Source organism: Phocoena sinus, chromosome 10 (assembly GCF_008692025.1).
Source record: "Phocoena sinus isolate mPhoSin1 chromosome 10, mPhoSin1.pri, whole genome shotgun sequence".
In the NCBI taxonomy this organism is placed as follows: domain Eukaryota; kingdom Metazoa; phylum Chordata; class Mammalia; order Artiodactyla; family Phocoenidae; genus Phocoena; species Phocoena sinus.
The window spans coordinates 17,677,967-17,703,555 of record NC_045772.1 but is presented as its reverse complement, the minus strand read 5'-3'; the positions used below and the strand labels follow the sequence as shown (position 1 = coordinate 17,703,555).

At 47.6% G+C, this 25,589-nt stretch overlaps 2 protein-coding genes across 12 annotated transcripts in view; one reads left to right on the top strand and one right to left on the bottom strand.

Moving 5' to 3' along the window:
• The window catches only part of CHST11 (carbohydrate sulfotransferase 11), a 287,104-nt gene that overhangs the window by 86,724 nt on the left and 174,791 nt on the right, over positions 1-25,589 (top strand). The window lies entirely within an intron of this gene.
• Positions 22,738-24,655, bottom strand: LOC116761081 (prostacyclin synthase-like). The gene is given in 6 exon segments (XM_032646808.1): positions 22,738-23,032; positions 23,034-23,383; positions 23,386-23,535; positions 23,538-23,900; positions 23,903-24,333; positions 24,594-24,655. Coding segments are annotated over 6 exon segments (1,548 nt in total). The 3' UTR covers positions 22,738-22,840.

Here is a 25,589-nt window from a genome sequence, read left to right as displayed (position 1 = left end):
AGTCTTAGAGCTGAGGTGGGTGCATATCAGTTAACAAATGCAAGCGCCTGATATTATGTTCATGATTGGGAGCGGGGATCATAGAGGAATGAGCAAACAGGATTTCTATGCTTGAGCAACAAAAAGTCTTGGGCTGAAAGATAAATACATGCAATGGAGAACAGTCCAAGGCAGATGACGAAGCAGTAGATTGTGTGCTTTTGCTCCCAAGTGCTAGCATCTCTAGTTAGTGGTATACCTGACACAGCACAGGCTCTGGAGTCAGAATGTTTGGGTTTATATATATTCTGGCTACGCAGGCTGTGTGGCCTTGAGCAAATTAGTTCATCTTTGGGGGTGTCCATTTTCCTATCTATAAAATGAGAATAGTTCTAGTAGCTACCTCATGAAGTTGTTCTGAGGATTAAATGATTTCCTTCCTGGATAAAAAGAAAAAGGCCACTTGCCCCTGCTTCTTGCTTTTGAACACAGGCTCAATACCTAGAACTGCAGCAGCTCTCTCGTACACATGAGGCGTTGAGCATGAGGGGGAAGGTTGATAACGTTGGGATCATTAATGACCCTGCTGGACAGCCAGACCAATGCCTACTACCTCCAGACTCTGGACTCTCTCCGTTTAAGAATGAACCACTGCTGGTTGAGGTTTCTGTTACTCGTAGCCAAATGTATTTTAATTCATACAAATGTATTAGGAGACTGTAAATTCACCGAAGGCAGGGCGATGACGTAATCACCTTTGAGTTCTCAAGGAGCATCTAACGTGACACCCTGCGTACAGTAGGTACTGAGGGGTTTATGAGGAAGCTAGTTGGTTGGAAGGAGGCTGGTTGAAGTGGTATGCTGGTAAATGTTTAACTGTTAGCTCTCTGGGGGAAAAAGGTCCTGATTTGTAGCATTCGTCAATTTCCGTGGTGTAACTATTTCCATCATGGCTGATTTCAAGCTACCAGTGTAGCTTGAACTCAATGATGGGGAGGGACACTTGTGATCAGCTCTTGTGAGCTGGTACAGACCAGCCTCAGCTCACCACTGGACGGACAGAGGGAAAAAGGAGGGAGAGAGAAAAGGGAAGGAAAGGTTTTATTAAACTTGATAATAGTAATAATGGTAATAATAGCACCTAAAATGGACTGAGGATTTACTCTGTGCCAGGTTCTGCTCTGAGTCCCTCCCAGGGGTCTTCTTTCTCCTCCTTGACCTGAGCGGGTCCCACGAACTTTTCCAGCTACAAGAGAGGCAAAGAAGAAGGAACACAGGGGAGTGGGCAGTGCTATAAATCAGCGGTCCCCAACCTTTTTGGCACCAGGGACCGGTTTCGTGGAAGACAATTTTTCCACGGACGGGGCGGGGGTGGGCAGCGATGGTCCAGGCGGTAATGCGAGCGATGGAGAGCGTTGCGGGGCGGCAGATGAAGCCTCGCTCGCTCGCCTGCCACTCACCTCCTGCTGTGCGGCCCGGTTCCTAACAGGCTGTGGACTGGTACTGGTCCAAGGCCCCGGGGATGGGGACCCCTGCTATAAATGGCTTAGACTATTCATGTGTCATTCTCTAGAGGTGGGCTGCTTGCCTCTCTGAACACAGGTAGACATCTGTCAGTGATAAGGGACAGCTCTCAGATGGGCAACCAAGAGTGTCCAAAAGGCAAGACTTTCCAAGCAGAATGGGATCTTTTTCAAACTTCAAAACTGCCTTTTCTGCAAAGTTAACTAGCTCCATTATCATCAGAACTATAAAGTTCTCCCCTCCCCTCCTCCATCTCTGGATACTCCTCCAGACATCATAAACTGACCTTGTCCTTCACAGTAGAACGGTTGGTTTTCTCAACCAAACAGGTACCAACACCAGTGATGAGTGAGGTGGGAAGAAAAAAGATACATGTGGATCGTCAAAACACGATTGCAGTAAAACATCCAGAAGAGAAAACAAGTGCGTCTGGTGCGCCGACTCGCTGCATTTCATTTGGGCTGTGAAGTCCTGCATGGGTTTGGGGTGGGGACCAGCTATGGCCAGAGCGAAGTGGTGAGAATGATGGGGGTTCCTACTGCAGAATTCCTTCCTACGGGATCAGCTTCCTCCTTTACATATTCTCTGGGCAGGCTGCTCATACCAGACTCCAGAGTTATCACTGTCCTCTGGAAGGTAGAAAATATAAAGGAAAATGCCAACATTGGGGTTATTGTTGGGGGGAAAAAGGAAAGAACTAAAGGATATTCCTGTATTCAGAATTTTTGCATATTTTATATCCAGGTGTCAGTTTCTTAAAAAAACAAACACAAGTGATTTATCGGTTCCACCTCATCAGAGGCCCACGGAGGGTGAGCAAAGGTGGGGAGGGAAGAGGTGGGAGGAGATGAATGATTCTGCTTGGAGGACTCCTTGTGAGCTTCGGCTCTGCTGTGTATCTAGTGAACGTGAGAATGATGAAGGGCTCAAAGACCAGACTGTGCTTTTTTTTTTAAATAGATCGTTATTGGAGTATAATTGCTTCACAATACTGTGTTAGTTTCTGTTGTACAACAAAGTGAGTCAGCCATATGCATACATATGTCCCTGTACAGCCTCCCTCTTGAGGCTTCTTCCCATTCCCCCTCTTCCACCCCTCTAGCTCATCACAAAGCACCAAGCTGATCTCCCTTTGCTATGCGACTGCTTCCCACTAGCTATCTATTTTACATTCGGTAGTGTATATACGTCGATGCTAACCTCACTTCGCCCCAGCTCCAGCCCGCTCCGTGTCCTCAAGTCCATTCTCTATGTCTACATCTTTATTCCTGCCCTGTAACTAGGTTCATCGGTACCATTTTTTTTAAGATTCCACATATATGCATAAGTATACAGTATTTGTTTTTCTCTTTCTGACTTACTTCACTCTGTATGACAAGTCTCTAGGTCCATCCACGTATCTGTAAATGACCCAATTTCATTCCTTTTTATGGCTGAGTAATATTCCATTGTATATATGTGCCATTCTTCTTTATCCATTCGTCTGTCATTGGACATTTAGGTTGCTTCCATGTCCTGGCTATTGTAAATAGTGCTGCAGTGAACATTGGGGTGCATGTGTCTTTTTGAATTATGGTTTTCTCTGGGAATATGCCCAATAGTGGGATTGCTGGGTCATAAGGTAGTTCTATTTTTAGTTTTTTAAAGAACCTCCATACTGCTCTCCATAGTGGCTATATCAAGTTACATTCCTACCAGCAATCCAAGAGGGTTCCTTTTTCTCCACACCCTCTCCAGCATTTGTTGTTTGTAGGTTTTCTGATGATGCCCATTCTGACTGGTGTAAGGTGGTACCTCATTGTAGTTTTGATTTGTATTTCTCTAATAATTAGTGATGTTGAGCAGCTTTTCATGTGCTTCTTGGCCATCTGTCTTCTTTGGAGAAATGTCTGTTTAGGTTTTCTGCCCATTTTTTGATTGGGTTCTTTGTTTTTTGAGCTGCATGGGCTGTTTATATATTTTGGAGATTAATCTTTTGTCTGTTGATTCATTTGCAAATATTTTCTCCCATTCTAGGGTTGTCTTTTCGTTTTGTTTATATTTTCCTTTGCTGTGTAAAAGCATTTAAGTTTCATTAGGTCCCATTTGTTTATTTTTTTAATTTCCATTACTCAAGGAGACGGGTCAAAAAAGATCTTGCTATGATTTATGTCAAAGAGTGTTCTTTCTATGTTTTCTTCTAAGAGTTTTATAGTGTCCGGTCTTACATTTAGGTCTTTAATCCATTTGGAGATTATTTTTGTATATGGTGTTAAGGAGTGTTCTAATTTCATTTGTTTACATGTAGGTGTCCAGTTTTCCCAGCACCACTTATTGAAGAGTCTATCTTTTCTCCACTGTATATCCTTGCCTCCTTTGTCACAGATTAGTTGACCATAGGTGCGTGTGTTTATATCTGGGCTTTCTATCCTGTTCCGTTGATCTATATTTCTTTTTTTGTGCCAGTACCATATTGTCTTGATTACTGTAGCTTTGTAGTATAGTCTGAAGTCAGGGAGTCTGATTCCTCCAGCTCTGTTTTTTTTTTTTTTTCCCTCAAGACTGCTTTGGCTATTCAGGGTCTTTTGTGTCTCCCTACAAATTTTAAGATTTTTTTGTTCTAGTTCTGTAAAAAAATGCCATTGGTAATTTGATAGGGATGCATTGAATCTGTAGATTGCTTTGGGTAGTATAGTCATTTTCACAGTATTGATTCTTCCAATCCAAGAACAAGGTATATCTCTCTATCTGTGTCATCTTTGATTTCTTTCATCAGTGTCTTACAGTTTTCTGAGTACAGAAAATACAGTTTTCTTTTACACCCTTAGGTAGGATTATTCCTAGGTGTTTTTTTATTCTTTTTGTTGCAATGGTGAGTGGGATTGTTTGCTTAATTTCTTTCTGATCTTTTGTTGTTAGTGTATAGGAATGCAAGAGATTTCTGTGCATTAATTTTGTATCCTGCAACTTTACCAAATTCATTGATTAGCTCTAGCAGTTTTCTGGTGGCATCTTTAGGATTACCTATGTATAGTATCATGTCATCTGCAAACAGTGACAGTTTTACTTTTTCTTTTCCAATTTGGCTTCCTTTTATTTCTTTTTCTTCCCTGATTGCCATGGCTAGGACTTCCAAAACTATGTTGAATAAGAGTGGTGAGAGTGGACATCCTTGTCTTGTTCCTGATCTTAGAGGAAATGCTTTCAGTTTTTCACCATTGAGAATGTTTGCTGTGGGTTTTTCATATGGCCTTTATTATGTTGAGGTAGGTTCCCTCTATGCCCACTTTCTGGAGAGTTTTTATCATAAATGGGTGTTGAATTTTGTCAAAACCTTTTTCTGCCTCTATTGAGATGGTCACATGGTTTTTATTCTTCAGTTTGTCAGTATGGTGTATCACATTGACTGATTTGTGTATATTGAAGAATCCTTGCATCCCTGGGATAAATCCCACTTGATGATAGTGTATGATCCTTTAAATACTTTGTTAGTTTCTGTTTGCTGGTATTTTGTTGAGGATTTTTGTATCTATATTCATCAGTGATAGTGGTCTGTAATTTTCTTTTTTTTGTAGTATCTTTGTCTGGTTTTGGTATCAGGGTGATGGTGGTCTCGTAGAATGAGTTTGGGAGTGTTCCTTCCTCTGCAATTTTTTTGAAGAGTCTGAGAAGGATGGGTGTCAGCTGTTCTCTAAATGTTTGATAGAATTCACCTGTGAAGCCATCTGGTCCTGGACTTTTGTTTGTTGGGAGATTTTTAATCACAGTTTCAGTTTCATTACTTGTGATTGGTCTGTTCATATTTTCTATTTCTTCCTGGTTCAGTCTTGGAAGGTTATACCTTTCTAAGAATTTGTCCATTTCTTTGAGGTTGTCCATTTTATTGGCATAGAGTTGCTTGTCATAGTCTCTTAGGATGCTTTATATTTCTGCAGTTTCTGTTGTAACTTCTCCTTTTTTCATTTCTAATTTTATTGATTTGAGTCCTCTCCCTCTTTTTCTTGATGAGTCTGGCTAAAGTTTTACCAATTTTGTTTATCTTCTCAAAGAACCAGCTTTTAGTTGTATTGATCTTTGCTATTGTTTTTTTGTTTCTATTTCATTTATTTCTGCTGTGATCTTTATGATTTCTTTCCTTCTGCTAACTTTGGGGTTTGTTTGTTCTTCTTTCTCTAGTTCCTTTAGGTGTAAGTTTAGATTGTTTATTTGAGATTTTTCTTGTTTCTTGAGGTAGGCTTGTATTGCTATAAAATTCCCGTTTAGAACTGCTTTTGCTGCATCCCATAGGTTTTGGATCATCGTGTTTTCATTGTCATTTGTCTCTAGGTATTTTCTGATTTCCTTTTTGATTCTTTAGTGATCTCTTGGTTATTTAGTAACGTATTGTTTAGCCTCCATGTGTTTGTGTTTCTTACGTTTTTTCCCCTGTAATGGATTTCTAATCTCATAGCGTTGTAGTCGGAAAAGATGCTTGATATGATTTCAATTTTCTTAAATTTACTGAGGCTTGATTTGTCACCCAAGATGTGATCTACCCTGGAGAATGTTCCCTGTGCACTTGAGAAGAAAGGGTAATCTACTGTTTTCGGATGGAATATCCTATAAATATCAATTAAATCTATCTGGTCTATTGTGTCATTTAAAGCTTGTGCTTCCTTATTAATTTTCTGTCTGGATGATCTGTCCATTAGTATAAGTGAGATGTTAAAGTCCCCCACTATTATTGTGTTACTTTTTATTTGCTTTTTTATAGCTGTTAGCATTTGCCTTGTGTATTGAGGTGCTCCTATGTTGGGTGTATATATATTTATAATTGTAGTATCTTCTTCTTGGTTTGATCCCTTGATCATTATGTAGTGTCCTTCCTTGTCTCTTGTAGCATTCTTTATTTTAAAGTTTATTTTATCTGATATGAGTATTGCTGCTCCAGCTTTCTTTTGATTTCCATTTGCATGGAATATCTTTTTCCATCCCCTCACTGTCAGTCTGTATGTGTCCCTAGTCTGAAGTGGGTTCCTTGTAGACAGCATATATCTGGGTCTTATTTCTGTATCCATTCGGTGAGCCTGTGTCTTTTGGTTGGAGCATTTAATCCATTCATGTTTAAGGTAATTATCGATATGTATGTTCCTATTACCGTTTAGTTAATTGTTGTAGTTTTGTTTTTGCAGGTCTTTTTCTTCTCTTGTGTTTCCCACTTAGAGAAGTTCCTTTAGCATTTGTTGTAGAGCTGGTTTGGTGGTGCTGAATTCTCTTAGCTTTTTGCTTGTCTGTAAAGCTTTTGATTTCTCCATTGAATCTGAATGAGATCCTTGCTGGGTAGAGTAATCTTGGTTGTAGGTTCTTCCCTTTCCTCACTTTAAATATATCATGCCACTCCCTTCTGGCTTGTAGAGTTTCTGCTGAGAAATCAGCTGTTAACCTTATAGGAGTTCCCTTGTATGTTATTTGTCTTTTTTTTCCCTTGTTGCTTTCAGTAGTTTTTCTTTGTCTTTAATTTTTGTCAATTTGATTACTACGTGTCTCGGCATGTTTCTCCTTGGGTTATCCTGCCTGGGACTGTCTGCACTTCCTGGACTTGGGTGGCTATATCCTTTCCCATGTTAGGGAAGTTTTCAACTATAGTCTCTTCAAATATTTTCTCAGGTCCTTTCTCTGTCTCTTCTCCTTCTGGGACCCCTATAATGGGAATGTTGGTGCATTTAATGTTGTCCCAGAGGTCTCTTAGGCTGTCTTCATTTCTTTTCATTCTTTTTTCTTTATTCTGTTCCGCAGCAGTGAATTCCACCATTCTGTCTTCCAGGTCACTTATCCGTTCTTCTGCCTCAGTTATTCTGCTATTGATTCCTTCTAGTGTATTTTTCCTTTCAGTTATTGCATTGTTCATCTCGTGTGTGTGTTCTTTAATTCTTCTAGGTCTTTGTTAAACATTTCTTGCATCTTCTCGACCTTTGCCTCCATTCTTTTTCCGAGGTCCTGGATCATCTTCACTATCATTATTCTGAATTCCTTTTCTGGAAGGTTGCCTATCTCCACTTCATTTAGTTGTTTTCCTGGGGTTTTATCTTGTTCCTTTATCTGGTACATAGTCCTCTGCCTTTTCATTTTGTCTGTCTTTTTGTGAATGCAGTTTTCATTCAACAGGCTTCAGAATTGGTGTTCTTCTTACTTCTGCTTGTCTGCCCTCTGGTAGATCTGTTTTTCTTTCTGACTTACTTCATTCTGTATGACAGACTTTTAAGTCCATCCACCTCACTACAGATAACTCATATCAAAAAAACAAACAAACCTGTTAAAAATATGGGCAAAAGACCTAAACAGACATTTCACCAAGGAAGGCCTACAGATGGCCAAGAAGCACATGAAAAGATGTTCAGCATTACTAATAATTAGAGAAATGCAAGTCAGAACTACAGTGAGATATCACCAGACCGTGCTTTGAAATGAGGACTAACTTCCGTTGGCAGAAACGTCTAGAAGGGCAGAGTTCAAAGAGGCTGTGATTTCTCAGCAGCCTGCAGACTGTACACTGGGAGTCAGGGTTGATCCCTACCTGACCCCTTTGTTCCAGGGGAACCTTGGAGGAGGTACAGTCTTTGGGGCTTTTCCATCGTTGAACCTACAACCACAGCAGAGGAGCAGTGTTGGTTCTTTGTTATTTATAGTGTTTTTCCTGGATTGACTGGCATCCTCTCATGAGGTCCATCCTGTTGTGTTATAAAGGCAGAATTCCTATAAATTAGACACCAGGATCTGGGGGATTGGTCATCTGCCAACTATTTTGACCTTCCTTTAAGCAGAATGGAAAATACGTTGTACTTTTACCCTGCTATGCAGATTGCCTCGTTCTTCTAAAGCAGAGGCTGGCTAACTTCTTAAAGGTCCAGGTATTGAACATCATCTTAGGCTTTGTGAACCATATGGTGTCTGTCACAACTTCTCAACTGTGCAGTTATAGAGCAAAAGCCATCCGTAGGTGATAAGTAAATGAATGGGTGTGGCAGTCTTTCAGTAAAACTATGTATTTACCAGAACAGGCAGCAGGAAGGGTTTGGTCTGTGGGCCATTGTTTGCCTGCTCTACCCTCCCTGCTCTACTCCCCGTGCTCTATGTGGGGGGGTCTTAGATGGAGTGGAAGCCTCTTTCTTGCCAATATGGATGACACTGCATTGCAAATGTCAGTGCGTTATTATGCTACAAGACCCTTCCCCAATTGAGCTGAGAGTGGGGAATGAAAAGGGGACAGTAGACCCTCCCTTCTTGTCCCGTTGATGGTGATGTGGCTAATCAAGGGGTGTGGACGCAGAGAACATCTTCAGGCCGCTTTACTCTTTAATGATGTCGCTGCTCTTGTCTGGTTGGTGAGCTGCCGGGACTTCCAATGTGATGGTGTTAGTGTGTTTTGTGTTGGCTGGCCGGTTGGCCACCATTTAACTTTCTGCCTAGGACTTTGCTGAGACATTCCTTCTCTTATTTCCTTCATCCTTCTAATAGATAAAGAGGACAATAAGGTGAGTGCTGACGACTTGACACATATGGTAGTTTAGTTCTCTGCAATTTTCAGGCTTTGGTCTTATTTCAAAGGCAACCTACTCTACCATCTTGAAGTGTGGGTTGGGATTCACTGGCTTTTCCTTCTGGATGGGGGATGGCTGTATGAAGAAAGGAAAGCAGTTTCCAGTTTTATACATGTGGTTTCCTTGATAGACTTCCAACAGGAAAAATTAACACACAATTGCACACTGCACGAATCTATTTTCACATGAAGACCCAGAGGAGGTACACTGGGGTCGTGGCTGATGCCTCATAGACCTACACGTTCAGTGTTAAAATGTTCACATGCTGACAGCACAGTTCCATGGGGTGGGCTGCATGGAGGTTGGCTGGTCTTGTACCTTGTGTCTACTTGCTTTTGTACGCATGCATTGGTTATAGATTGTTAGGAGTTGTTCAGCTTCAAGCGACAAAAGCCCTCCTCGTGTTGCTGGAACCATCCAATTTCAATCACTTTGAGGTCTTGCAAGAAGAAATAACGTAACCTCACCCCCTCTTTTCTGGCTTACACTGTGCCATCGTAACTTAGATGGGTGCCGTCTCTGTGAAAAGGGTGGATTAACGTTTTTTGCTAATTACAGCTGATTTAACAGAGTGATTTACAGGTGATTTAACAGTGGGGAGGCTTCATGAGTGTGAAGAGTATTTTTAACCCAGCCATGTGGGTTTGATAGCTATTTGCAGGTGAGTTATGGGATTTGGAGCTTCATTTGAGGCTGTGGGGAAGCAGTGGGAGGTGTAGGGGGACTGAGGCTGTGGAAGACTTGCATGTGGACAGCCGTTGGGTGATTTGATCCTGAAGTGGGTTGGTGGTCGCCTTCCACGCTCTGATGACAATTGTCAGTTGGTCTGCTTCATAGGGTGTGAAATGGACACGCTCCCTGTTGTTTGGGATGGGGAGGCTGTCTGGGGGCTGTTATGGGTACAGGTGGAGTCAGAAACTTGATCTGCAGGGCATTTATTCAGTCAATAATCATTTTTCGAGTGCTGTAGACCAGTTTCTCCAATTTTCATGTGCATTCAGCTTACCAGTTTATCTTGTTAAAATGCAGATCCTGACTCAGTAGGTCTGATTCAGTCGGTCTGGGGTTGGGCTGAGATTCTGCATCTCTAACAAGCTCCTGGTTGATGCTGGTGCAGGCACCGCACCTGTCTCGCAAGGCCAAAGCTCTGTGTCATTTTGGTGACATATGACAGGTGAAAACAAGCTTCTTTCCGCCTCGGTGTCTTACTTTCCCACCCATGCACCCAGATGCTCCTTCCCTGGGTCTCTGCCTGGCTGTCTTCTTCCTTTCATTCAAGTCTCAGCAGCAGTGTCACCACCTTGGAGAGACTTGTTTCCCTTGATGGCCCAAATCTAAAGTAGCTCCCCATCTCTAATTTACCTCGTACATTTCTCTGAGATTATCTTGTTTCATGTGTCTTTTCTGTCTGTCTCCGTGAGAAAATGAGCTCTAGGAGAGCCAAGCACATGCACTTGGCTGTTTTGTCGACTCCTGTCTCGTCCTCCCATCCTCAGCTGTGCTAGCAGAATGGCTGGCATATAGTAGATGCTCAGTAAAATTTGTTGCATGAAAGATCAGAAGTGCCGTCTTTAAGGATCCCACTGGCTAGATGGAGAGACGGAAAAGTCAGAAACTAGTTGTGTCTGTGGTGTTAAGAGTGTAGGGAAAGAGTTATTGGTATAAAGTAGTGTGTCTTTAAAAAAATCTCTCGGGGGGAAAAAACCAAACCAAAACAAAACAAAATCTCTCAGGGCCTCAGTTTCTCATCAGTAAAATGAGCTGAAGTAGCAGTATCTCCCGCATACATTTGTTGTAGGATTAAAAGAGATAATAGATATAAAACACTAAAACCCCAGTACCTGGCATAGAGTAGACCCTGAGGCAATACCAGTTATGATGATGAAAATGGTGAAGGTGGTGGTTATGCAGGGAAAGCCTGACTTTTCACTTTTCAGAGTGCCCTTTGAGCTCTCTTTCAAAAGGCAAGTAGTAATTCTTTAGGGCAGTATATTAGATACCAGTGCTGTGTAACCAGTTGTCACAAATTCAGCAGCTTAAAACAACACACATTTATTATCTCCTAGCTCCTGTGGGTCAGGAGTATGGGCATGGCTTAGATGGGTCTTCTTCTTCAGGGTCTCTTTCAGGTCATGGTGAAGATGCCAGTTAGGGCTGTGGTGTCATCAGAAGACACAGCTGGGGAAGGATCCACTTCCAAGCTCACATGGTTGCAGGCAGGATTCAGTCCCTTGCAGCCTGTTGGATTCAGGGCCTCAGTTCCTTCCATCTGTTGGTTGGAGGCCTCCCTCAGTTCCTTGCCAGCGGGCATCTCCATTGGGCAGCTCACGGTGTGGCAACTTGCTCCATCAAAGCCATCAAGGGAGAGAGTGATGGCCAAATAAAAGTTGTAATTTTGTGTGACATAATCACACAAGTGACATTTTTACTGTATTCTGTTAATTAGTAGGAAGTTGCTAGGATAGCCCTACTCAGGGGGGAAGGGAGATCACACAAGGCTGTGACCATCAGGATTTGGGGATCACTGGTGGTCATCTTAGAGTCTCTCCACCAAAGGCAACAAGAGGAAACAAGACTGGGAGCGAGGCTGCGTGGGCTCTGGTGCTGGCGCCACTGCTCCTGGCAACGAGCGAGGGTATGTCCCTCGCCCTAGCCTTCCATTTCCTCTGCAGCACGCAGTGAGCTGAGGCATTTCACATGGGTGCCAGGGAAGCTGGGGCTCCACAGAGGCATCTCAGGGGCTGCTGGGGAGGATAGAGGAGTTGGGAGGTGTACCTTCCCTCCCCATCAGAGCAGCTTGGCTTCAACCTGTGTTCAAGATTGGCTCTTCTGTCCAAGGTTTTCTTTGAACAGAGACTTCCATGACTTAAAATCAGGTTGGAACCATTTGCACCAGCTGCCCTCGGAGGGCCCTCTTCTGCTGGCCCCATGTGGTTCTCTTAGGGTTCACAGTGGTTTGCGCCAAGACCAGAACTGTAGACCCTGAGCCAGTTAATGACATTGGCATCATTCTCCCGTCCAGAATTACGGGAAAGAGGGACCTGAGGCTGCACTGGGGTGGGTGGGGAGGTGAGTTACTGAGTTATTGGAAAACCAGTTTCCATTCTTGTGATCAGAACTATTTCATTCATTGGCGCTACTGAGTCATCATTCCTTTGTTTATTCAACACCGTTCAGTGTCACTATGGGGCCTTCTCAGGTTCAACCTCAGCGTGTTTGGTAAATGCCAAGCACATAGCCTAGGAAATTCCCATCCCAGCCACATCAAGGAGGGGTAGTAACTGAGGTTCTGCTCACCTTGTGGCTTGCTCCCCGGAGGAGGCCAGGGGACCCTGTTCTTTTGATCTCACTACGTCAGGGTCATCGTCCCTCCCTTTTTCTGGAGGCCGCCCCCCGCCCCCAGAAAGGAGTACCTCTGGGAAGAGTGGGAAGCATGGGCAGTGCAGATTAGTAGGGTAAGGAGGGCTTGACCCCAGGAGCAGGAAATATATTTTGGTAATAGGGTTTTCACTTTTTAGACTTGTGGGTGAAATTCCACGAACCTAGAATAACCCAGGGAGAAGTCTTGCTAGTTTTCTAAACTAGAGGCACACACCTTTCCCTTTTCCTCTTTCCCCCTCACTTCCTGTCTTCCTCTGCATATTTTTAACTTGTATAAAAGACATTGCTCAGAGTCTCAGGACTCAGAGCCACAGTGGGTCCTGGTTTAGGGACTAACTGCTACTAACCCGCTGTGGGACCACAGCCCAGCCGCCCTGGGCCCCGGTGGAGGTTGGGCTGCATGATTTTGAAGCCCCTCCTGACGTTGCCTGATAGGTAGGCTTCTGTCTGATTGCTGTGTCCAGAATCGTTCAAATGCATTGTCTTCCCAGGAGCCAACTCTCGCTCCATTAAACAGCTCCTCCGGGAGGCAGATGGAGCCCGCAGGGGGACTGTTCTTAAAAGCAACAGGTTGGGTGCTTGGCTGGCTCACAAAGGAAGTCTCCGGGGAGGTCCAGCCTCCCTGCTGCTCCCTGGGCAGGGGCTCTGGGCCCTCTCACAGCCCGAGGGGCGGGAGAGGAGCCCTGCCCTCTTGGAGAAGGGGTTACTGAGCCAGGGAGTGGGGGAGGTGCTCCCAGAGGCAGACCCTGGAACACTTGACAGAGGTGGAATGCAATCCTGGGATGAGCTCTGGAAGGACAAGAAAGACCTCCCAGGAATAGGAATTGTAGTAATACCAGCTGAGGCTTTCCTGACTCTTCTGTCTATGCAAGATAGTTACGTACATTATCAATAATACCGGGGATGACGTGGTGCCCCATTTTACAGAAGGAAACTGAGGCTTCGAGAGCTCAAGGGACCTGGCCCAGGTGACTCAGCTGGGAAGTGATGGAGCTGAGACTGGGAGCCAGGTTTGATTTCAAAGCCCACCCCCCCTTTCCATTGCCCCCAGCGAAAAGATCGTAAGAGGGACGCAAAAAGGGGTTCTAAGTCAGGTCACATTCACAGACGGGCACCTGGCGGTTAGGATTTGGACCGATCTTTTTGCGGGACACAGCTGAACCCACAATTGTGGGGATGCCTTTAAGGCGAGAATAGGCAGAAAGCGGGGGGTAGGGCTCACGCAGAGCTGGGACGCCTGAAGCTGGAGAGGCCAGCTCACAAGGGCTTTTGGACCCTGCTGAGGACTTCGGACTTAGTTCTGGACTAGGCACTGGGCAGGGTGGGGGGCATGGAGTGTGGGTGTGGATGGTCAGGTGGGCATGGTGAGCGCCGGAAGGAGGATGCGTGGGACGAGGACAAGAAGGGTGTGATCTGGGGCCATCACGAGTCTTCTGTAAAACCCCTCAGGGAGAGACAAGCAGGGCCTGAACCCAGGCGTGGATGGAAGGGTGAGAGAGGAGGGGTGGGGGGTGACTGGGAATTGAGGTGGCCAAGTGGGCAGGGCTCGATCTTGAAGGCAAAGGACGGGAGAGGAGGGGGTGTCTGTTGAGTGATTTGAAGGAGTTAGTCGAGGAGGGTGGACTTGCCCTAGAAGGAGCAGAGAGCACGACGGGAGGAAAAGCACGCGAGAGAGGCATGGAAGCCTCGCCACTCCACCTCGTGGACCTCGGATTCATCTCCCAGAGAAGGTGGGACCTGGCCTGGTTCATCTGAAAGGTTCCTTCCGGCTCTAACATTCTGAGGCTTCTGTGATTCTGAAAAAGTGCAGGCTGCGGCAATCAGAGGAGGCTTCGTGGGGGAGGGGGTCTTGACTTGGGGGAGGATGCAGAGGGCGTTTCAGGGGTGAGGACGGCTGATACTGAGGCCCAGAGCTGAGCTGAGTGCTTTGATGAGCCCGGAGAACCTTTCCCCGGCAGGGCAGCGGCAGGGCCTGTCCTCCTGTCTCGGGACATGCAATTACTGTCCCTCATCAATATTTCAGTCTCCGCTTTCACAGAGCGCCTCCCTCTGCCTTTCACCTTTGTCAGCAGCCTTCGTAAATAAAAAAGGAAGAAGCGCCGCCCCGCCGGCCCAGCCCATAGGCCCGAAGACAGAGGGGCTTCCCCGGCCCTTGAAGCCTTTGCATTTGTTTGTAACTGGAGACAAAGGAGACTTCTGGAAACTGAGCCCCCAGTCCCTTCGCCTGCAAACTGGGGGCTGTCATGCTTGTCCCCCAGTTCTTCGACTCCCCTCCCCACGGGTGTAAAATTAATTCTGTTGTGCCCTCCTCCTTCTCTCCCTTCAGACAGAAACTCTTCATCCCAAGCCCTCAGGCACCGGGAGCACCTCGAGTAGAGACCTTAGAGACTTTTCAGAAATTTTTTTTTTAGTTAAAATTTAATTGACGTTATCTAGTTTTTGTTTTGTTTCGTTTCGGCTGCTCTGGGTCTTAGTTGCGGCACGCATGCGGGATCTAGTTCCCTGACCAGGGATCGACCCCGGGCCCCCCCGCATTGGGAGCTCGGAGTCTTAACCACTGGACTACCAGGGAAGTCCCCAGAAATGGTTTTAACTGGTTGTCAGAGGCGGGGGTGGGCGGTAGGTGAAATGAGTGAAGGGACTCTAAAGCTGCAGGCTTCTAGTTAAAACACAAGTAAGTCGTGGGGAGGTCGTGAATAGCATGGCGACTGTAGCTGACAGTACTGTATTTGCATGTTTGACAGTTGCTGAGAGAGTAGATTTTCAAAGTTCTCATCACAAGAAAAAATATCTGTGACTGGATGGATGTTGACTTATCGCGGTGATCATTTTGCAACCTAGAAAAATATCGAATCCGTATGCTGTACACCTGAAACTAATGTTATATCTCAGTTTAAAAAATAGAAACTAGTTATGTCAGTTTAGAAATGGAAAAATTTCAAAAATAGTTTTAAGCTTCTGTGTAGGTGACTACTTTTGAAGCAGAATCCTCACCTACCCGGCATAAAGAAACGCTGTGGTTCGATTTTCCGTCGGGGGTCAGTGCGGAACCCTTGTCTCCTGTAAGTGGACGAGGCTGTGCATCTGAGGGCAGAGCTTATGTCACACAGGTTTGGGTCCCCCCACCGGGAGTCAGGGCTTGTGGTTCCTCAGTGTCACGCAGTGGGGCGGAGCGGTGCTCCCAGAACACCGTTGGCTCCCTCTCTAGCACTGCTCGACTGGGACACCTCCCTCTAGCATCTCCCTCTCTCAGCTGTGAATGCAGGATGGGAACATTGTGTTGCTTGTTTTTAAATCTCTGTATGCTCAGAGCCTTATGTAGTAAGTATACAATAAATGTTGGTGGATACAGATTAACGTATCCAAGTCATTTTGCAAATACTTACTGAGCACCTGCTATGTGCCAGCCTCCCTTCCAGGCTCTAGAGATAAGAGCAGTGAACCAAATAGACAAAGCCTGCTCTCACGGAGCCTCCATTCCTGTGGGCAAGACAGACTATCCATGAAGGAACACGTGTGATAACTGACGTGATTTGGGGTGATGAGGAACCCCGTTCAAGCAGGGTTAGGGAACAGAGCGGGAAAGCTATTTTGGAAGGGATGGTTGAGGAAGGCCTCTCTGAAGAGGTGACTTTTGGGTAGGCACTAAAGGGATGTGAAGGGGTGAGCCAGGTGAAATTCTAAGGGAAGACTGTTTGGTGGCAGAGGGAGCACCAAGGATGAAAGCCCAGAGGTGGGGATGAGCTTGGCAGGTTAGGGGAATGGTGGCTGGAGTGGAGTGGGAGAGCTCTGCAAGGGTAGATCATGCAGGCTCTTAAAGGTCAAGGTTGGCCTCATTTCCAGGAAGTCTGTTGACGCAGAGGATGACCCTGGGCATTTCCTGGCAGTCTTCCACGTTGTCTACACAGAATAGAATCCATTGGTAGAAACGGCTTTGTGGGGTGGCCCCTTGGGTGCCATATGTTCTCAAGAACAGTTATTTGAGATCCTACTACGGGGAGACACTGAGGCGCGGCACCAAGGACAAGGCAGACTCAGAGGAAGGAGTCTCTGCCTTCCAGAAGCTCTGTCCCGCTGGACTCCGGCTCCCTCCAGCCTACCCTTCTCCCTGCAGCTCCGACGGGCGGCACAGCGCACAGTGGGCTGGGGCCTGGGTTCCCCCCGGTGGGCCTCCTGCGTGTGTCTGCATGGTTCGGCATCACAGCGTTCCCCTTTGCGGATTGGTCCATCTGGGGTATTAAATCTAGCATCCGGATGCTTAGGCTTGGATCCCAGCCCAGCCACTCTGTGGCTCCCGATCTGGTGCAGTGCCTGGAGCCACGTGTGAAATACATAGATGTTGAAGGAATGGGTGAACAGCGTGTTGCTTTGGGCAAGTCACTGAATCTCCTGGTGTCTCCGTTTCTTACCTATAAAGCAGGGATAACAGAGGATTAAATGAGATAGTGCTTATGATAGGAGTCTGAGTCGCTGTGCCCAGCGTGTAGCAGGTGTGCAGGAAACGTAACTGCTATTTTTAAGCCGTTGTTCCGGTCGTCCCTGACTGCTCAAGGCTTTCAGAGCCTAGTTTCCTTTCCACATTCACTCCCCATCATATCTTTTTCTCCCCAAGTCTGTCCAAGATGAGACTCAATGATCATTTGCCAAAGTCCTATTTTTCCCCCAATAAGACATTTGCCTTTTACCTCCAGGGGACTCTGATGGTGGGACTTGAAGGTTCCTGGCTGCACATGGTGATAAAAGTCAGAACCAGCTACAGCCGCCTCTGAACTGCCATCCTGGAAGAGACTCCAGAGACCACCTTGTGCAGTCCCCATATTTTTTAGGACATGAGTAAATTGCTTTCTGTATCGGACTGATACTTGGTATTCTAGGAGTCTGCAGGCAGCGTGGCAGGGGTGGGGAGATATGAACGCGTGAGGATGCCAGGGCCCAGGGGAGGAACCGTGTGGTCCTGACATCACCCAGCGGCGGTTAGAAGCCTGACTAATGAGGGCATTCTGCACTTGGTGATTTCTTGTTCTTGTCAGCGGTCCCTTGAGATTGGGCCGGTCTCCAGATCTTTTCAGAGATAAAGGAGCAGAGCGTAGTGTCCTGTCTTCAGCAGCCGTCGCATCTCTCTCAGCTGGGCAGGCTGGAGGGAAACGGAAACGGAGGCTGAGAAGTTGGGATGGAAACACGCAGACTATGTTTACTGAGTTTCTCTGAGCCATGGGATGGGCCGTGTGGAAACTATGTTCTCGGTTCCTTGTGCATCCTCTTTTTTTTTTTTTTCTCGTTACACGGGCCTCTTACTGCTGTGGCCTCTCCAGTTGCGGAGCACAGGCTCCGGACGCGCAGGCTCAGCGGCCATGGCTCACGGGCCCAGGCGCTCTGCGGCATGTGGGATCCTCCCGGACCGGGGCACGAACCCGCGTCCCCTGCACCGGCAGGCGGACTCTCAACCGCTGCGCCACCGGGGAAGCCCCACAGCCTCTTTGTCTTCACTTCCTAGGGCCTGTCAACATTCCAGATCCTCCGGCCCTGCCCCGCTGCAGCCCCTAGAGGTGTCTAGTCTGTGTTACAGGGCTTGGAAGCCATTCGCTGGCTGTGTGCCCGTCCCATGGAGTTAAACATCATGACTCTGGGCCTCGGTGTCACTGCTGTATGGGAATCTAGAATGTCCCGCACAGACAGGTCATGAGGCTTCAGGGTCCCCGTAAATTATTCTTTCTCCGTTGCCTCTCCCAAGGTCTGTCTCAAAATCCATAGACATCATTATTGTCACTTGTGTCGCCTTTCTCTTTTTCCTTAGTTGCATTGAGGGCAGTGGGGGTCTTTCTGTAAAGAAGTTATTATTGTGACTCAACAGCTGTGCAGAAATGCTGGGAAACCATTCCCCTGTCCCACCGGGTCCCAGTGGAGGAGAAACTTGTGACCCCACCTTGGGGGCCTGTGCTCACAGGGAGCTTGTAGGAGTGGGTTTGGGAGGGATCTTCCCAACACAAACAGCATTTTTTTCTCTATTTGCAGCAAGGGGATGGCTTTGAACCCATGAGTGTGGCCTTTATAACTCAGTGCTCAGAGTGTTTGAGCTAATAGGCCTTTAGAGATTCTAAAAGAACCCTCTTTTTGGGACTCAGTTCTAAGATCCTGAAAATCATCTATCAGGAGGGTCCTTTGAGCTGATCCAGGTACCAGCAAACACACCTCCCATCTGTCCGTAGTGTGACCACAGCAGACATCACCAGTGGATCCTAGCACTTTTCTCCACACTGAACTAGAATGGAGCCTTGGGATCCTCGCCCCACAGTGTCCAAGACTGAGAAACCCTATGCCTTTGCAGTTATAGAAATTCAGACCCGGAGCCTTACATATCCAGCTCAAGGCAGATCTTCATGTTAGGTGGGCTAAAACATACACACACACACACAAATGTTCATACACACGTAAAGTTTATACTCATATAAAGTTTATATAAGCAGCTTTCATAATGTATAAACACACGTGTGTGTGTGTGTGTGTGTGTGTGTGTGTGTGTGTATAGTAATGTATACATAAAACTTCTCCCCCTAGTTCTTTAAATCTGAGGTTCTCCATCAGGACCGATTCACCAGAGGCAAAATTTGCTGACGTCTCTAAAGAATAAAGTGTACCGTCGCTCCAATAAAATATCATAGCCACTTCAGTCAGCCACATTAAAGCTGCAAGAATCTTTAGGAAATTGAGCCTCGTGGGTCAGGTGGACCACATTTTGTGGAACAGGCGAAATGCATCTGAGGTTGAGGGTGACTGACAAGTCGGGACATCTTTAGATAGGCAGGGAAGTGCAGTTACAAAATACCTTTGAGCTTCAATCAGATCTGGCAGAAAATTCATTCCTTTTTTAGAAGGCAGAGAAAGGTTTGTTTTAAATGGTGAGTTTCTCTTTGGGTAGAAAGGTGTTCCTTGGGTGCGTGGGACTTGTGTCACTGCCCTTATTTCCCTGCCTCCTCTTCCATTTCCTTGTGTCTCTTAAGATCCACCTTCCTTCTCCGGGAAACTTTCCCTCTCCTGACAGCCTGCAGCACCTCTAGTTACATTCCTGCTGAGATACACTGTCTTATGTTCTGTTGTTCTGTCCTCAGTGACAGAACAGACATTCCCAAGCTCCAGTTGGGCACGAGCTCTCTTGCGGATCTGACTCCCTTCCTGAGGTATGGAGAGGGGTTCCAGGCCCACCTTGAGCTGTGTGGAAGGTTTAGAGGCTAGGCTGGTCCATGCATTTTGTGGCTCCCCAGGGCAGGTCACTATAGGGAAAGACTGGTGTGTCTGTTCCTTTCCACACCAGGATTCACAGGCTTGGGCTGGGCCCCGTCACCAGGGCTGCTATTTAGGGCTGGGGTCTCCTTGCCTTCCAGCCTCACGGATGCTTTGATGCTGACTGCATGCAGGAGCCAGGTTCTCCTCTCTCTTTGCAGTTTACTGATGCTCTTCTGTCTTGGCAGCTCCCGTTGCCATGCAACAGCCAAAGGTACCGCGCCAGTGGGCCCCTCCCACTGTTTGTGCATCAGCCCTGCTGTCTGTCCCCCTTAGCGCTCAGTCCTGCTGCAGGGTGGGGATGGAGGGACCTGGAGCAGCAAGCTGGGCCAATTTTAATTGAATTCTGCTTGCTACGCCTTCACTAATGATCTGTACCTTAGCAACTTTGAACAGAGCTAAGATGGGGTGAGAGTGGCTAATGGCTGGTTACCTAGTTGCTTCCTGGGACTTTGAATGTCATCTTGACGTTTTACAAACGTGACTCTTTGTTGCTGTTGGGACCTCCCCTAGAAATACAGTGACAGCCGCAAACTGTCATGCTTTGTTATTACTTACTATGTGTTTGTATTCACTTAAGCGTGAAGGCAGTATTAGTTCCATTTTACAGAAACGAAATCTCAGAGAGGTTAAGTAACAGCCAGGATGACACAGCAAGTAAAAGCAGAACTGGGATTCAATCCCAGGCAGTGTGGTTTTATAGTTTGTGCTCTTAACCAGTATTCTATACTGCCTTTCTACTTATAAAAGTTGAAACCCACCCTAGGGGATCTTAAAAAGCTAATGACCTACTTTTAAAGGCAGTGCTGCTGCTTTATGTATATAGCTACATTTATTAAGTACTTAATAAAGTAAGTACTTAAAACTGTGCTAGGCACTCTTTTAAGTGTTCTTATAATAGCTCATTAATACCCACAACAGTCCTGAGAAGTATTACTATTATTCCCATTTTAGAGGTGAGAAAATTGAGGCAGGTGGAGATTCAGTAACCAGTCCAAGGTCATAGAGCCAGGATGTGACAGAGCCCGAATTGGAGCCCAGTAGTCTTGATTCCATATTCTACACACATAAGTAAAACTACTAGTTTATAAAACAAAATAAGGCAAACTTCTTGACTTGGTGATTGTGGGGGAAGAAATTCTAGGGATAGAGAGGGACAGAAAACCCTCCGGGAGTTGCCATATTAGTTAGTTACTACAGCTCAGTCTATGAGACCCCTCATTTTTCAGAATGTTTTATATTCTGAATGAAAGAAAAAAACACATGACAAATACAACCTGTCAAATTTACTTAAAGGAACAATCATTAGGATTTGTGGGCAGTTTACTTAAAAACCAGTCTCCCTTATGTTCTCAATACTCTGTCATGAGCAGTTGCTTTTAAAATTTAGAGAAGAACTCAGAGGATGTCTGATTCCATTTTGTAATCTTCCTAACTTGTGGCCCCGTAGCTGAGCACGTCGTAGGCACTTGGGAGCACAGTACACATGCTGGATTGATTGAAAATTGAAGTGTTATGTAGTGGGATTAGAAGATAACGAAGTGGGGAGATTCCAGGCTAGGTATTTAGGGACCACATTTTTTGGATGCCTCCAGGGTACCCAGGCTATACCTTATCCATCTCTTCTCCCACGCGTGGATCATTGGGGGATAAATTACAGCATTGTCGGTGATGGTGGTGCAGGTAGTATTGGGGTGGTGCCATTGACCATGCGGTGCTGGGAGCCCCCAACACCTGGCTTTCCCTCTTGAAGGCCGACACTCCATGTAGCCGTGTCGATCCTGCTTCATAATCTTAGTTTACAGTTGGCAGAAGAGGACAAGATTGCGAAAGAAACCCTTTGCAGTCAGCGCGCTTGGCCATCCGAGCAGCTCCGCTCCACATTCTGCAAATTGCTAAATTCAGAAACGGTTAACGGTTTTGACATATCTGATAACCTACAAAACCAACACGTCCTGGGTTTGATCTTCCCATGTGTGTCAGAGGAGCATGAAATGAGCATGCGAGCCAGGCTGTGATACAGCCCATTGGGGAGGATCTAAATTAAATCGGGGGCTCCCCTGCCGTCCCCCCACTCGACGGCTTTCCAGTCCCGTGTGCCCCCCACCCCACCCCTTCCTCCCAAAGGGTTAAGTTACACAAGAGCCCAGGTGCCTGTTTCTCTCCTTCTCACCCTGTTTGTTTCTCTCCCCATCACTGTCTTCCTTGTTGATCTTATTGTCTAGGAGAAAATTGACTCATTTGTAACATTTACCAGCCTCCCTCTCCCACTAGTAGGTGTGTGAGCAGCTGGGGGCTTTACCATCTGTGATCCTCCACACTTCCAGCAAATTCTCTTTCTACCTTTGCGGCGCTGTGCAACCAACCCAAGCTCCGCGCCTTCTCTGTGTCCCATCTACCCCCTCTCTCACACCAGAAATCAAGCTGGAGGGTGATGGGCGTGGGGTGACCTCAAAAAAAAACCCCACTCATTTCCTTCCTTCTAGAAAAATGTGCCAGGCATTTAGTGTTAGGGATAGAGAAGTGAGTACACAGGGTTCCTGCCCTCAAGGAGCTCATGCTTTGGGGAGGAAAGGCAACAACATGGGTGTTCCTAATTGCTGCAGTTTATCGAGCGCTCAGGATGTACGAGACACCGTGCTTTACCCAGATGATCTCATCTGATCCTCACAACAACCTTGTGAACTTAGGAAGCCTTCTCATTTTATTTTATTTTTATTTTTTGGCTTTAGGTAGTTTAATAAAAATTTGGGGACAGAATTTCTTTCAACAGATGCACTGCTATGCCCCAACTGGCCTTTTTTATGGCCAGCATCTGCTTTGACTGGTTAGGGTCTGGACCACACCACTGTCAGGGCCTTCCTTGGACGGCAGCCCGTGGGGGCTGGGGGCAGAGCAGTGGGGTCTCCTAGTTTTGCCCCGTCTGCCCTAGCTTTAGTGGATATCATAAAGGTGAGAGGAGCTGGGAGCGGAAAGAGCCTCATCTTGGAACTTAACCTTTGCAGCAGGTAATCCGCAGAGCTTTTGGTGTCTTTTCTTCGCTCCCCTTCTTTCCCCTCCCCCAGACACAGCCTTCTAGGAAAAACAGTAGGGAAGGGATAATGCTTGGCACCGTTGGGTGTTCAAAGCTCTGTACCCAGGCCGAACGCAGGCACAGAACGTTGGGCCGCTAGGGGCAGGCTGGGTGCGTGGAGTCCCATCTGCCCCCGAGCCCAAGGCTGGATGCGGTAACGTTCCGGCTGCATCAGCCCAAAGCCGTACCTGCCGAGGTCAGACTCGGGCATCTCCACGTCCGGGCTGGCCAGCTCCAGGTCAAAGCGCCGCTGGCACAAGGAACACGAATCGTTCGGTGATGCTGATGGCGCAACCCCTCCCCAGGCGCTGGTTGTGCCCTGCTCCCCAGGGCATGCTGTAATTCTTCAGTCGCTTCCCATCCTTATAAAAATCTGTCTTCTCTGATCCATCAAGGTTCAGGAATCGGTTGTATTTAAATACCTCTGGGTCTGTGTAGCTCTCCGGGTCCTTCTGGGGACTCAGGAAGGGGAAGAGGAGGAGGCAGTCGCCGCATCGCAGGGTGAATTCCCGCCCATCTGCCACGGGCAAGGTCAGGTCCGCCACGACCTCGCGGGTGATGAAGGGTGCAGCGGTGAGCCTCAGGCTCTCGGCACGCTGTCCAGCACAGGCACGCTGTCCAAAACCTTCCGTGGGAGGGTGGTCATCTGCGAAATGGGCTGCTCTGCTCGCAAGAGAATAGGCTCCAGCTCTCCACGGACAGCAGCCAGGGCCTCGGGATTCTTGAGGAAGAGCAGGGGCCAGAGGCAGCAGGACCCATGCTCCCCTGCGTGGCCCAGAGCTGCAGCGCCGGAGCCCACGCCTGCATCTGCTCCGACACGCCTGCCTCCTCCAGGTGCAGCAGGTAACTCTCCAGCCATTTGCTCCGGTGGGCCCGAGTGGCCGGCCTGGCTGGGGACGGCAGCTTCCACAGGCGGCCTTTGACCCTGCACACCTGCTCCCTATCCCCCAGTGACAGGGAGCCACGTGCCAGTTTGGGGAGCAGCAGGTCGAGCTGGCGGAAGGCCTGGAAGCCGTCGGCTGAGTGGATGCCGTCATGGGCCTGGCTCTCCCGGGTGTGGGGCGCTGCCTCGACACCGTGCAGAGCCAGGTAGCGGCTCCGAGCGGGCCGCTGTAGGAGAATTCGAGGAGTCCCGTCGCATGCCAGCCACTGCCTGCTTCCCTGGTGTCACCCAGCGGGGCAATGTGGAGGTTGGCATACACGGCTTCCGTGCGCGCCTGGAGTTCTTTGTGGAGGAGAGTCGGTTTCATCTTGGACTTTTCATCGCTGGGGCTGTAATGCGGAAGCTGCGCGTCGAAAATCCTCTCCATGAGGAAGACGGCGTAGACGTGGAAGTCCAGCCTGGTGCGAGGCTCCCACACCACCATGTCATGGGAGTGTGGGTCCAGGAGGACAGTGGCATACCTGCCCCCCACCAGCACAGTAAAGACATCACAGTGCTTCTCCTTCACCCTAGTGAGGAAACTGGCAGCATCTTTCCCAGACTCCAAAGCGTAGCCCAACCAGGGGATACTGCCCTCCGGCGGAGGCTCTCCAGGTCGCCTCTCTGTGAGCCGGCTTCTCCCAAAGGCTCCGTTTAAGGGCTGGCACAGCACAGGGCTGGAGGAGACCAGTGTGCACCAGCCCTCTCCCACCCCAGGTCTGAGCCCACAGACAGGACACAGGAGCGGCGATTTTTGCACGAGAGGCAGGAGGGCAGGATGGTCATGAGCCTGGCTTTAGCACCACACTTCCTGGCTTCAAATCCCAGCCATGCTTCTCTCTGGCCGTGTGACTTTGCTTCCCTACGCCTGCTTCCTCACCGCGTGCGCCGGTGGGTCAGCAGCAGCACAGCCAGAAGCCCAAAGACCATGGCCCAGGACATGGCAGGGCCGGCGACTAGGCTGCGGAGCGCTGTCTTCTCACCTTAGAGATGAGAAATGGCAGGGGTAGTAGGTAAATTGGCCAAGGTCACATGACTGGTAGGTGGTGGACTCGGTCCTCTGTCTTCAGAGGAGAAAAAATGCTATTATTATTATTCATAAAAACATTTATTGACTATCTACCACGTGCCATGTATCAAGTGCCTACATACGTGCTATCTTTCAGTCTCTCTGAAATACTCCGAGGATGGTTTTATCAGACAGTCATGACTTGCTGAGGACAACATGGTAGGAAGTGGCAGCTTGGGGCTGATACCAAAGTTGGTCTGATTCTAGAACTTCCAGGCTCCTAACCCCTGGGCTGTATCACCTCTCATTAGAGCAGTGCAAGGTTCACCATCAAACCAGCCACTTGTTAGAATGAAAGGAAGAGCTTTTAAACTTGGCTCCAGGCCCACAGGCATGAATGGGACCATCTCAGGGTACCTGGGTTCCACGTTCGCCCTGGCTGAGATGTACGATTCAGGTATCAAGTATTTTGCAGTGTGCCAGGCACTGTTGTTGCCGTGAGCCGGGCAGGGGGTGTCTTAGAGCTTGACGTTCAGGAGGGAGGGAACTGTGATGAGGTCCCTTCAGGTCGGGGGATCAGTGCTCTAAGGAAGACACACAGGATAATGGGATGAAAGGGATGCTGGAGAAGGCCTCCCTCAGGCGGGGCAACTGAGCTGCAGCCCGAGTGGCAATCTGGGTGAAGAGGGTCTTGGCTGAAGCATAGAAAGTTCTGGAAGCAGAACAGCTTGACCGTAGGAAGGAACAGAAATTCCTGGGTGTCTTCTGAGATCTCTGAGTGGTTCTGTGTGGCTGGAAGGTGACATCAGTGGGTGAGGTGGAATGCAGTCTGCAGACCGTCCTGCCTGAGTCACGGAGTCCCCACGT